Here is a 13831-nt window from a genome sequence, read left to right on the forward strand (position 1 = left end):
CAAAACATACGATTCCGAGGTAATCGTCAGTTAATAATCATTAGTAAATCATAGTTTTGAAAAAGAATCTTTTTCTAACTGTTATATTTTTGTAAACATTCGAAAACCTCCTTTTTTCTTTTGTTTAAAAAGAAAACATTGCAGTGTAATTTTTCTTTGTTTTCAATTAAAAGAAGCTATTGTAACGTAAAATTTCTTTGTTCTTTTTTATATTGAAGAAAAAAAATGTCTTTGTTTTTTATTATATAGTAAAAAAAGAGAAAAGAATAAGGGGACAAAAGTGTCCCCCCGCCGAAGAGTGCAAAAAGTGGTAATAGTGCAATTAACGATTAATCGCACTCCTCTAAACCAATCAGATTCGATTAATTTTGCACGGCTGACGATTATTCATCTAATTTGAGAGCTAGAATTTCTTGAGTCTATTTGCACATAAAATACATTATATCAGTACTCATGGTGTACTCCACTTTTTGGCAATCTTTTATTTTTCCATCTCAAGAATATTGTATTTCCTTGTATGTATTATATAAATAATCTCCTTTATTTTTTAACTTGATCACTGTTTTCAGAATATTATCCATTTCTGGTTTTATAATGTAAACATACTCAACATGAAAGGTTTTTGCTTGATTGTCAGCCAATTAATTCACTATAAAGAAATTCCATAAAAAATGGTTATAAGAATAAATTATCGAACTTTTTTACTATGTTTTAAATATTCACGAAATGAAACTGAAGTGTGTTAAAATATTTAATATTATAAATTGTCTTATTTTTCCTTCAAACTTTTCTTCAAAACCATTTATTTGCACTTTTATCTATGGCTTTCTCAAAAAGATTTTCTGCAAGAACAATGAATATATAAACGAATATACACCAAACAAGCAGTTCTGAGCATGCTCTGGGTGTCTGTTTTATCAAAATAAAAGGTTAAACCAAAAAAATACAGAAAATATAAGAAATATAATACTACCTATATTTGCGTTTTATGAACGTTTTGTGTGATAAGATTGAAAAGAAGAAACTAGATGTGCGCAATTGCAGTGAGGGAATTTCCCAATGTATATATGAATATCACCACAAACGATTATTACACGTTCAGCATCTGGCTGTTCAAGCCGGGTCAAAAAATTGGCCTACCGCCCTCCGTTCAACGCATGGGACCATTCAAAAAGTACGTACGTTCGAGAGGGGGGGTACTCCCAAAAACGTACGAGGGGGAGGGGGGTCCTTGAGGAGAAGTACGTACGCTCGTAATTTTTCCTAAACTGTCTTTTTTGAGAGAAAAACGCAATATTTTCACATCAAAAAATGGTTTTTGCGATTGTTATTTTTCATTTCTCCTTTGGTATTTTTGTTCATCTTATAGATTCTTTTAATTTCTTGAGACTTTGTTATAAATACGATTGGATACCTACATATTCTACTGTTACAAGAGTTACAAGTTTCGACTTTGATTAAGGGGGTGTACTGAAAAGCGTACGTACGCCCGTACACAAAGCGTACACGGGGGGAGGGGGAGTCAAAAATTTGCCATTTTCGAGCGTACTTTACGAACGTACTTTTTGAATGGTCCCCCGCAGGCGCTCATTAACGTCCCCCATGTTGAATGGAAAAAACGTGACACCGCCCAAGCAGGGCGGGTGCAAAATTTACGCCCAAAACGTTTGTTCCGCAAAAAATTTTTTGAAAAGAGATTTTTGAACCCCCTCAGAAAAATCCCAGATCCGCCTCTGCAATGGTTACCAACAACGTCTTTCGTATTGACAGCTTTCCTCTTCTTCGCCTTGTTTTTCGTTGGCAGTCCCTCGATGGGTACATCGGTATTGACGGTGCGTCTCAACTTGGGTGGCGATACGGCTGGGTTTGTCACAGGTTCGATCTGTAAGAAGAGATGTGACATAGTTTATCCCCATCTAACTTACTAATAGGGATGACAGTATTTCTTCTCCAGGACAATTGCGCTCACCGTGGCCAATTTTACCTGTGTTTTTTTTTTCGAAACATAAAGAATACTTATGAATACAGCAGGCTTAAATTGGTGATTTCCCTTTTAAATCAAATTTTTAATCATAACAAATAACTACCTGAAAGGAAGAAATTTTGGTGGAAAAAAAATTTGGCGACATCCGCCAAATTAAGTTTCCGCCAAAATTTATTTTTTCCGCTAGCCGCCAAATTAAATTCGCGCCAAAATCTCTTCTTTGAAGGTAATAGCTTATTACAGTGTGCAGAGTGAGTGAATTTCTCCGTGCATGGTGATTGCTTAATCTCCATTTTGTAGACCTATGACCTTGCTTCGCAAGTATGAAATACGATGATGTAGGAGATATAAATAAATATTTACCCGTATAGTACCACGCCTTTCCCTTATTTCGTCCTCGATGCTGTTGGTTTGAGTACCTTTGTCGTTTCCCTTAAAGTGACACAAGAACAAAGATTTTAAAACTATAAATGTGACTATAAACAGATGGATTTTTCCGAAACACAACATCTGACAATCACGCCCATTCAACGTTCACCTAAAACACACCGAAATTTTGTCCCCGTTTCAACACCTTACAATTTGAAACCCATAGGGAAATTGACTTGGATTTTATCCCCTCGAAGTTCTATGGTAAAAATTGGGAACAATACAATTCTTATCCCACTGTGTAAAAAAGTTCCACCGGGGCTGTGAGGCACGGTTGTGTCAACGTTACATGATAGGCGTCATGAACATGGGATTGTGGAACCTTTTAGCAGACATACAACTGTCAGCTTAGCCTGGACAGAACGAAACAATTAAATTTCCTTACCGACAGTTTTTTCAGATCTGTTCGTGTGTTTCCATTTTTGCTCCACACTTGGTACCGGTAGAAAATGTTGAAACCTCTATGCAAGCCAGTGGTCTATAAAATGCAAGATGGACTTACATAATTTACTTCTCTTCCAGCTTAGAGAGAATCTCCTGTCATTCAGTGGATGTACAGAAGAGGACAAAATGTACGAACAGACCCTACTCTAAGGTCCCGAATAGTAGGGGGGGTTCGAATAAAAGGGGGGGGGTCCGAAATTTTTGTAAAATGTAATAAACGGGGGGGTCTGAATAAAAGGGGGGGGGGTCCGAAATTTTTTCTGTCTGACTCTGCCCCATACTTATTTTATTGAATATGAGGAGATTTCTTTGTTGGATGATGAGTTAAAGGTTGAAAATCTTCTTCAAAGACATCAAAAATGAGCAAAAAGAACACCAGTATATGCTAATTTGAGGAATTAGAGACACTTTTGGTTGACCTCTGAAAATTTTTTGTCAAAATCAATAAACGGGGGGGGGTCCTAATAAGAACGGGGGGGGTCCTAATAAGAACGGGGGGGTCCGAAAATTTTTCAAAAATTAATAAGCGGGGGGGGACTACTATTCGGGACCTTAGAGTAAACACCAGCAAGCGTACCTCTGAAGACCTTGTTCTCCTCATTAGATGCTTGATCAGGGAGTTCAATTTTTTGGGTGAGTCTGAGATTTATTCTTCCTTGGAGACTAGCCACGTGAAAGGCAAAGGCAAAGGCTTAAAGCATTAAATCGTTTATTGAGCAAGATGTAATCCGGCATTCTGATGATTCAATGAGATTTTAAATTATTACTTTTATTAACAGATCGCACTGGCACATTATCGTCGTTAGATAACAGCACCGCCTTAACAGAAGAATTGATGAGTTTAGAAGTGTATGCTAAGCAGGCAAAAGCTGAATCACTCAGTTTTCTACGAACAGGGGAACAAAAATCTATGAGGTAGGTATGCCTAACTACTGAAAAATTGAAAAAATATCATAATTGACTTATATGTTCTCTATAATCAAGACCGCACCTAGCAATTTTCCCTCCCTTCCAGATCTGATGAGTTTTTTTTCGCCTATAGGTACATATTCGTTACCGAAGATGACCTGAAGAAAGGTCAAGAAATTGACTCGCTTAAAAAGAGGTAAATTTCAATTTTGCTTTGCATCATAAGTGGTCTAAGTGTCGACTCAATATTAAATAAAGTCTTAATTAAAAAGAATACCTAGCAACGTTTACTCTGTATCTCACGATTTTCGTTTCGTTTTGAATTTTGAAATTAGCCGTAGATACCGGGTGTACAGGCAAAGCAACAGTACGCTAAGTTGTAAACTTATTCCAGCCTTTACAACAATACAAAACTAAACCTAGGACATGTGTGTTGTAAAATCAGTATCTAATGAGTGACTATCTACACTAGATATCTACAACAACTGCAAAAACCTGTGCACTATAAACAAGAACCAATATTGATATTTTAGTCAAATTGAAGCCAAAATTGTGGAAATCTTGGAAGAACGTAACGACCAGGATTTATATGAGAAATTCCATGAAAATGTATGTGGCAAGAAAAAGAAAATGTACAAAAACTTTCTGAAGAACCTGAACGGATTTCCTGTTGTCGACGATGTTGTCGATATGGATGTTGAGCAATAATTTTGTAGCAGATATTTCACTGTTTTTCTTAATCAATATATTAAAATAGAAACCTACCTTTCCGACAGCAACCTTGAGACGCTGCTCAAACAGTTTGGAGTCTGGTTCTTTCTTTGATCGCCACCTCTTTTGCACCAAACGTCTTTTTCCTGAAATTAGATGCAAATTATAAAATTACATCTCATGTCAAAAAGATCATGCTTAAGGCATCAACAATAACCTCCGAGACCCCAAGTCCACAAAAACTGTTAAATTCGTTGTTCCAAGACAGGATAAGAACAATTTCGAGGCTCAAACTGGCAACTAAAGTACTGTAAACAGCAAAACCCTATCTACAATCGGGAATTTTGATAAACTTGTTGTTCATTTCAACAGTGAAAATTCTTACCCAAGTGAAACCTTAGGACCTCGAAAATCAGACCCCGTGAAATGCAACTATTTTCAGAGTGACCCTGGTGGTTTTCAAAACTGAGACAGGGGTGTAAAGTAAACTTCTAGCCGATATCAATAAATTTATAATGACACTGATTCTTAACGCCCTCCTTTTAGCTTGCGGTACACAAGAAATTTAAATGCCTTTTGTGACGCCCCTATCTCATAGCCACGTTGGAGCCCCCTTTTAGGGCACATCTGGAAAAAAAAACACCAGTGAGAATAAAGCTCAGAAATCCTAAACTGCACTCCTCTTCTGTTTCCAGTAAGTACAAACAAAACCCGTTGGGTCACGGATATATCGGATATACAAGATGAATTATTTTAGTACCCCCTGGTTATGGTCAAATGGTCTATCAAATTATTTCCTTCAAACTGACGAGGCAAGCTAGATAAAGATTAAATATTTCGCTTTGTTATTAGAAGTAAAACAATGTAACCATTACAAATCAGTTAGAATGCAAAAATTCAACAAAAGAATACCTTTGTAGACTTTTGCTCTTGTCAACTTAACTTTCAACAAATTTCCCGTCATCATGGAAGCAGCCACTCATACAACTCTCACACAGTAAAATGTAAAAATTTCTTCATGATGTACTTACATAATTTTTATGCATATCCACGAAAGAAATGGACTTCGTGTTTTCCTTTGTTAAACGTAATAAAATACTTACCATTGTTTAAAGAATGAGTTCTCGTAATCACTTGGGAATATAATTACTACTTACATTGTGTTTACGTCATATTTCTCATCTCTTCACTTTTTCTACCGTGTAGGAGTGCCAAACATGAGATTTTTATAAGGAAGTTTGAAAAAACTATTTTCAATATTTTGCTCAATTTTTCGATTGCAAGTTGTGGGGTAGCAGAAATATATATCAATGTGTTCCTTATAAGAGCCGCTAAACGAATATCGTATTTTTGTTTTCACCACGACGTGTTATTGAACATTTTAAGTACTTTTTGTTTTAAGCCTTTGATCTTTCTTTTTTTTCTTTTGTTTAGCGTGGCGCTAAATGATGTGATTACTCATTTTTTTGTCGTTTAAAATATGACAGTGTGCTCGACTGACCTACACAGGATTTCGGCCATTTGTGAAAATATCCTCCTATATAATGGAAATAGGGTTGTGTAGGTAGGCCAAGCAGTGTTAGCTAGACACCACCACAGATAAAAAGATGTTAAAAGATGTGTTTAGTGAAAGTATGAAACGCGCTCAAATATAAAATAAACTAAAACTTAAACTCCACGGAACCCGCCGAAGAAACTAAAATAACAATGAAAAAAGAAGTGTACTTTCTACTAGACAAAGTTGCCATTCCTTTGACACGTTTCTGCCACAACGTTGTAGAAAGCATACTAGATGGGAAGGAACTCGGATTGGATCGCCACTATCCAACCCTGTGGCTCTCACACACATTTTACAGTTCAAAGAAGAAGATGGAAAGAGTGGGAAAAGAATGAGAATTTAAAAAAAGTCGGACTAGAACCCGGTTCGAAGCCCCGTACACCCGTGACCGCTCACCGCAAAAGCTGGCGAACGACTGAATCTTGAGAAAGTTGAAATCTTGCAAATTCTGAAATATGACGGACAATCACCCTACGAAGACTGCAATCTAGCTTTGCGTTATCAGCACCCTGACGGCGCATTATATATATAATATATATTACTAGCCTGTACCCGGCGTCGCACGCCGGTTAAGCTGTAGCTGAACGCACTAAAAGTCCTTTGGATGTTGAAGCTGGCTTAAAAAAAACGATCAAATGAATAAAAAGATATCTTCAAAGTTTGACTCTAACCCTCCCCCGGAGATCTTTTTATCGCTTCGCTCGCATTAAATACGCCGTCCAGTTTTCGACAATTTGAGAAAATGTCATGGTAAAGAGGAGTGAAATGTAGAAATGACAATTCTTCAGGAAAAAGCGGGAAAGCCACAAAGAATATTGCAACTTTGTTTTTATCAGATTTAAAAAGATAAATAAGTCAATTCTAAATTGCTTTTTTTAAACCCTTGTCATAACTTTTCGAATTTAAACATGTAGGCTATTCCAAATAAAAATTGTAACAGGGGTATTGCCAAACTTTTTTCATTAAACCCCTGGAAATTTTGGATAACAAACTATCCCCTGGAAATTAGGGGTCAACACCCCTGGAAAGTGAAATTTTATGAAAAAGAGCCTGGAAAATGACTATTGATGTCTGTTTTTGAGAAGAGAACCCCCTAGTAGGGGCCACTATGTCGCGAAAAAGCTTCCCGTGTGCAGCAGCTTGTGCAAAGGGATTTTATGATTGAATATTGTTCCTTGAATGTAGAAGATCAAAATTTGAGAGGTGGGGCCGGGTGTGACCACCCGTTGCCATGGAAACTGACGTCATTGGTTACTATGGCAACCAAAATAAAAAGTCGTCAAAATTGAAAATTTTTTGTTTCATTCGAAAGAGAATGAAATACTGATAAAGAAAAAGGTCACAACCTATATCTGAAAATGAATATATCAGGAGATATTAAGGAAATAAGGCAAAATGACGTCATAAAACGATGACGTCATCAAAAAATAAAAATTTGCCAAAATTCAAAATTTTTTGGTTTTTTGGAAAGAATACCTTCCAGTGAACAAAAAATATTATTACGAAAAAGTCTGAAAATCCTTTTTAAGAAGTCTATGAACCAAAATTGATATTTTTAAATTTCGCCTGTAATGTGCTTGGGCAAGCTCCAACCTTCGAAAGGCAAAAAATTAAATTGTCAATTTTGGCCAATAGACTTTTTTTAACAAATTTTCAAACGTTCTCGTAGTAAGATTTTATGTTCACTGGAGGGTCTTCTTTCCAAAAAAACCAAAATGTTCGAATTTTGGCAAATTTTTATTTTTCGATGACGTCATCGTTTTATGACGTCATTTTGCCTTATTTCCTTAATATCTCCTGATATATTCATTTTCAGATATAGGTTGTGACCTTTTTCTTTATCTGTTTTTCATGCTCTTTTGAATGAAACAAAAATTTTTCAATTTTGACGACTTTTTATTTTGGTTGCCATAGTAACCAATGACGTCAGTTTCCATGGCAACGGGTAGTCACACCCGGCCCCACCTCTCAAATTTTGATCTTCTACATTCAAGGAACAATATTCAATCATAAAATCCCTTTGCACAAGCTGCTGCACACGGGAAGACATAGTGGCCTCTACTACCCTGGAAACCTTTAATAACCCTCTTGGAAAATCTGAAAATGAACAAAAACCCCTTGGAAAATTAAGGCTCAGACGCCCCTGGAAAAGTCCGTCAATACCCCTTTAACAGTCCCTTAACAGTATCAACCACTTGAATGTTTTAATATGAAGAAAGAGATGGAGTAATTTCTTCTCTTGCTTTTTATCGCCCTTTGAATGCTGTTATTGCTCGACAAACTTTTTAATTTTTATGTTTTGATTTTTACATTTGAAATGTTCTCTTCTATAAAAGAAACTTGTTTTGTTTTGAAAAGAATTCGAATGTCATTAATAAATACGATCGTTAAATACATTCGAAAACATTTCAAACAAAAGAAAAGAGAAAAACAGGATCGGGCAAAGCTGAGCAGAAATTAAAATTATTAAATGTAGATGGGCCTTAAATTTCAAAACAAAGGCTGAATAAAGTCTAAACCAGGCTCTATCCGATCTGTCAATCAAAACAAACTTATCGAGAACAAAAAAAATATTGCTTGCGAAAACGAAAGTGAAACACAAAAAACAAACATACAAACTGACATACAGACTACGGCTATTAATATATAGATTATACAATATATATTTAGTATATCTGTCTTGATAAATTCGACCTTCACAATTCAATAACGTAATCCCACTCTGGTTTTGATGTTCCTTTTGATCTTGGGGTTTTCTGCTCATTTTATCTTGTTTCCTTGTATACAACGAGCTTCCTGTATTATTCGGATCGTTCTTAGCTTGTGTTTCCTTCATTTCGATATATAATCAGGGAAGCGAAACTTTAAGACTACACATAGATATATATTTATTAGCTTATCTTTTTAAATGTAAATACAGATGTAATATTTCTTTGTGCATAATTCTAGTTATACCTTATTATGGTTATTATTAGGTGATAAAAGAGAAAGATTATTATTAGTAGAAAAGGAAAGGTTGAAAAGTCGGCCTAGAACCCGGTTTGGCGTCCCGTGCCCGAGCGAGCGCCTCAAAGAGGGAGGGGGAAGAAATGGCAAATAATCAAGAAAATTAAAATTAAACATACAGCCAGACGGTGTCAATCGAACAACTTCGAACAAAAATCGCAATCGAACCAATCGAACGTAATCGAACGCGATCGAATAATTGCTATTCGATTGTCGAACGCAATCGAATCTCAATCGAACGGCAGATTTCTGTGTAATATTCGATTGCGTTCGATTGTGTTCGAATAAAATTCGATTGGTTCGATTGACAATCAAATACGTTCGATTGATTCGATTGATCGTCAAATACGTTCGATTAATTCGATTTAAGATTCAATTACGTTCAATTGATTCGATTTTGGATTGATAGTGACCATATATATGAAAATAGAAGATTTCTTTGATATGAAACTGAAATTTGTGAAAATTCCAACTGGAAAAGCTAGTTTATGTCATTTTTGTCATTTTTCCATGTTATTTCTTCTTTAAAATTTATAAAAATGAAGTAGTTTAGTCAGATGGAACCTTGTTGACTTTGCGCATTTCTGAGTCTTCGAGGCAACAAGGTTCTATCGAAAATTTTATTTCTTTAATAACTCTTTAATAATTTGGTTTTTCACAGCTTTAAAGATTTATTCATGCTAAAATCATATTTCTGTAACAGAAAAAAGCAAAGTGAAGACCTAAGCTTCAAACTAAGGTCTTTTTCAAAGTTACTGAATTTTCAAATGCATTTTACTCAAAACCGCAATTTGCAGAGTTGGAACCTTGTTGAAGTAAGGTCGCGAGTCGATTCTTTTCGATTGAATTTTAGATTTGATTGTGTTCGATCTGCTTTACAGGTTATCTGATGTTCCGATGGCGGATTGGCGGCCGCCCACGTTAATGCTCGTAAGGAGCGGGCCAATTTCCGATGGAAGAGGAATGATAGTCGGCATATGATGTATGTGCCGCACCCCCAGTCGGGTTCAACAGCCCTTGTGAGTAAACCTATTGTAGATATTTCGGTTGGACCCGCCAATCCCCGAAAACGAGGGCTGGGTTACTAGACCTCCCGCTGCAAAATTCTTCATGCGGGCTCGTAAAATTCCGTAATGTAAACCTTCCAGATGTTGAAAATTTTCCTGCCCTTCAGAGCTTTAGCGTGTCCGATGAACATTCCATACACCATCTGCTGGGCGCCAGATAACTTCACGGGCGAAGTTCTCTTGCCTATTTGCCTGTAGTGTACAAACTCTTCTTCATTGACCGAAAAGATAACGCGAAGTTCGGAAAGTATTTTCAAAATATAAAAACCACCGTGGGCGAGGTGGTACTTGCCTATGCACCTTTCCTGATTTTTCTAGTACTTCTTAGGCTGCATGCGGGGTAAACTTTTTAAATCTTGATAAACAGGGATTCGAATAACATGAAGAAAAGGAATACATGGGGTTCCCTTTTAACAGAAGCTTCGATCTGCTTCGATATACATATTTGATTATTAAATCATTAAAGTTTGTCCAAAGAAGGAAAATAAAGGTTGAAATGGGGAAAATACAATTTCACTGATTGGATTTCAACTTTTACGAGATTTTATTTGTACGATAAATTTGCGTGGACTTATTATCGCCATTCGGCATGCTGAAAATTTTTACGGGAACCTACTTTCGCGAAAATGACCAATATTATGCTCGGGGTAAATGCGAAAATCAGTCCACCATTAGAATTAATTCACTCGAGAATTCACTTAAGGTATACAACATCGTAGCTATTTACAAGCAAGTTTAAATAGTTTTTCCAATGTAGCATTTGCTGGTGCTCTTTTTTTCTTCTTTTTTAGGATGTATATTAACATGCCTCGTTCGTTTTCGAATTTCTCATCGTCTTCGAGTTTACAAAAGCAACCATCTACAAGTTTTATCGAAGAAGACGTTTCGATGTAAAAATTGTATGTGACATTTTCATCATCTGCCTTGGTTGATAGCTCTGCAAACGTAGAGAACTTACCTACGTGTCTCAATATACGCAGGATACGTCCGATAACTATGGAATTTTTGGCCCAGCAGCGCAGCGTAGTGGGCCTTTCATCTGCACAGTGCCCGTACGTTTGTTAGTTACGCAAAGCAATTAGGCGGTGTTCCGCGAGAGTACATATATTTTCCAGGCTAAACTCAGCGCTATAATGTAAAGGGATCGACAGGGATCGTCATAGTCAATCTTGTCTGTCGGCTAGCATACAATTATCTAACCTCTAGCAAAGCCGAGGAAAGCCATATGTTGATATATGGCTGAAGATCGTATCTTGTTATTGTCTGTATTTCGTATAGTCTACCACCTACATAGACTATCTTCAACTCAACGTGGAGTGTTCAACGTGAGCTCTTTTTCTCTCAAAGACTGAGAAGTAAAGAGTTCAAGAAGTAAAGAGGATAAATCAAGATTTTACTGTCACTGACTGCTGCTGCCATACATAAAGGTAAATCTCTATTGTGTGCTCCAGTAGTATCATAAGAATATTGGCCTTTTGCAACAAGACACTCTGGGAAATACAAAAAATCTGCAAGGTTAATTCTCAAATTAAGGGCTAGGTAGGAGGGGTAAGAATCAGGCAATTCCACTTATACAAAAAGTGCAGCGCAGGTCACTATTGGGTCGTTTGGTGTATGCTTTGATTTTGAAAACAGCTATTCTATCTATTACTTCCGTCTGCCAATAATAGGGTCGGTCGGTCGATACTCGAAACCAGACGATCTCAATCGAACAGAACCGATGATTGAGCCAGATCGAACGCAAGTGAACGATTAAAATTCGATTGTTGAACGCAATCTGGGTTCGATTGCGTTCGATTGCATTCGATTCAATGACTCGAACGAAAATCTCAATCAAATGAATCAAATAATACCTAGAATTTGGTCGTTGGATTGAGATTCGATTGAGTTCGACAATCGAATTTCAATTCCGTTTGATTGAGATCGTCTGGTCGAAATGGAGAAAACAATTTTACTTGAGGTAGCAAAAACTTGAAATTCACCAATTTCAGTTCTAACCAAAATTGATTCTTGCCGTCAATCATTAAAAAAAGGTAATAGAAAGGGAAGATTTGCCTGGCCATTCGCCAAAATAAGCTCTTATCAAAATTTAAAATATATTCATTCACCAAAATTCGTTCTCACGAAGATAAAAGTTTTTGCTGACTTTAGTTGTTTGCCAAATTAAGTTCTTGCCAAAAAATGTTCCCTTAAAGGTATTACTCCAGGCCATGCCTAATAATTGTACTTTTTGTTAATAAGAATCATATTTGTTTTTCTTTTTGAACAGTTTTGGACCATCATCCATATACATCAAGACTGTTATCGTACATCATATCCAGACTGATTGGTTCCCACTGATTGATTGATACCCAATCTTAAGGTGAGTTTGAATTTGATTTTCTTCAGGATTTATCATTAAAAGGCTTAAGAACCTAATGACCTAAGTGAAAATCCAGTTGTGTATTACCATTTACTGCAAAATCTTTGTGAGGTTGGGGGAAGCGTGGTAAAGAGAAGCCCATTGTTGGTTATAGAGAAGGATTTCTTTTTTTGATTCGTAATTTTTTGTCCTTTTTGTTTGAAACTTTTAAAGGGATAACCAGATAAAATATGAAAATTGGCTAAAAGATTCTTTCCACGGTCCTAAGTAAGCCCTCCAAATAAGGAAGGAATCTTTGGGCTGAATTTTATTTTTATCTGGTTATCCCTTTAAGGTAGCTGCCCTGGAAATGAGATTTTCACTTGTATTTGTAAAACATCATGATCAGATTTCATCTCGGGTTCTTTATGTTGTGCGAAAAAATTATGACCTACAAATGCTTGCACGCCTCAATTTTCAACAAAAAGCAAGTGTCTTCCTAACGGGTGGACATACTTATGAAAGTCTTCCAGAACTTGGAACAAGCTTAAGCTGCACTTGAGCTTTACGATTTATGAACATGGTAGTATACTCCAGTTGAACGCGACTGTTTGCGTAATTTCGTTTTTGTTTTTATTTTTCAGGGTTCATCATTCAGTGTATAGCTACTCTGGTCAATCTGGATTTAAATTAGATAGCTTGGTTATACAAAGCTAACTTGGATTTACACAGTTAACTCAGATTTAAAGGATTCCCCTCGATTCACTTGGCTCACCAGAATACACTTGGAATACTTTGTTTTACTCAGTTTATTTGGTTTTACACGGCTCAATTGATACTACTCGGCTCACCTGATATTACTTGGCTCACTTGATATTACTCGGCTCACTTGATATTACTCGGCTCACTTGATATTACTCGGCTCACTTGATATTACTCGGCTAACTTGATATTACTCAGCTAACTTGACACTACTCAGCTAACTTGATATTACTCGGCTAACTTGATAGTACTCGGCTCACTTGATTCAATTAACTTGTGTTTCATTTGGGTAACTCATATTTCCGAGGCTAACCCGGAATTTATGATTTTTTTTTTGACATTTCATTGTTTACCACTTACTTGCTCAGCTTTTTTAACTTATTAAAAAACAATAGGCTATTAAAATAAATATACATTATACCGTAAACCCAGATGACTTCGGCCACTTCGACCACTCTTTTTAAGCTAACGCTCGAAAGAAATAAGATGAGTCAAAAGGAGGGGGTTTTGACAGTAAGGAGTGAAAATTTACGCTCCAGAAGTTATTTCCTGGCGAGTATTTGCCACTTAAAGACCAAAAAGTTACGAAAAATAACTTCGGCCAGGCTCAAAACTACTCA

The 13831-nt window shown here is 36.4% G+C and overlaps 1 protein-coding gene and 1 long non-coding RNA gene across 2 annotated transcripts; both read left to right on the forward strand.

Moving 5' to 3' along the window:
• The first annotated feature begins 3421 nt into the window (after nucleotides 1-3421).
• LOC136809653 (uncharacterized) lies at nucleotides 3422-4538 on the forward strand. Its single transcript, XM_067066200.1, has 4 exons — nucleotides 3422-3490; nucleotides 3637-3772; nucleotides 3900-3962; nucleotides 4300-4538. The coding sequence occupies exons 2-4, from the start codon at nucleotides 3693-3695 to the stop codon at nucleotides 4472-4474; spliced, it is 318 nt and encodes a 105-aa protein (XP_066922301.1). The 5' UTR covers nucleotides 3422-3490; nucleotides 3637-3692; the 3' UTR covers nucleotides 4475-4538.
• A 6823-nt stretch (nucleotides 4539-11361) lies between these two features.
• On the forward strand, nucleotides 11362-13624 carry LOC136809654 (uncharacterized). The gene is made up of 3 exons (XR_010847004.1): nucleotides 11362-11535; nucleotides 12378-12470; nucleotides 13094-13624. It is a non-coding gene; the product is annotated as an uncharacterized lncRNA (long non-coding RNA).
• Nucleotides 13625-13831: the final 207 nt, after the last annotated feature.

The sequence above is a fragment of the Clytia hemisphaerica genome, unplaced genomic scaffold (genome assembly GCF_902728285.1).
Source record: "Clytia hemisphaerica strain Z4C2 unplaced genomic scaffold, Clytia hemisphaerica genome assembly, whole genome shotgun sequence".
Lineage (NCBI taxonomy): Eukaryota > Metazoa > Cnidaria > Hydrozoa > Leptothecata > Clytiidae > Clytia > Clytia hemisphaerica.

Bases quoted from the DNA above. Each gene is read 5' to 3' on its own strand.
- LOC136809653 (XM_067066200.1), top strand. From the start codon at position 3,693: ATGAGTTTAGAAGTGTATGCTAAGCAGGCAAAAGCTGAATCACTCAGT. The intron at 3,773-3,899 runs GTAGGTATGCCT...TTTCGCCTATAG, and splicing joins GGGGAACAAAAATCTATGAG to GTACATATTCGTTACCGAAG. The intron at 3,963-4,299 runs GTAAATTTCAAT...TTGATATTTTAG, and splicing joins ATTGACTCGCTTAAAAAGAG to TCAAATTGAAGCCAAAATTG.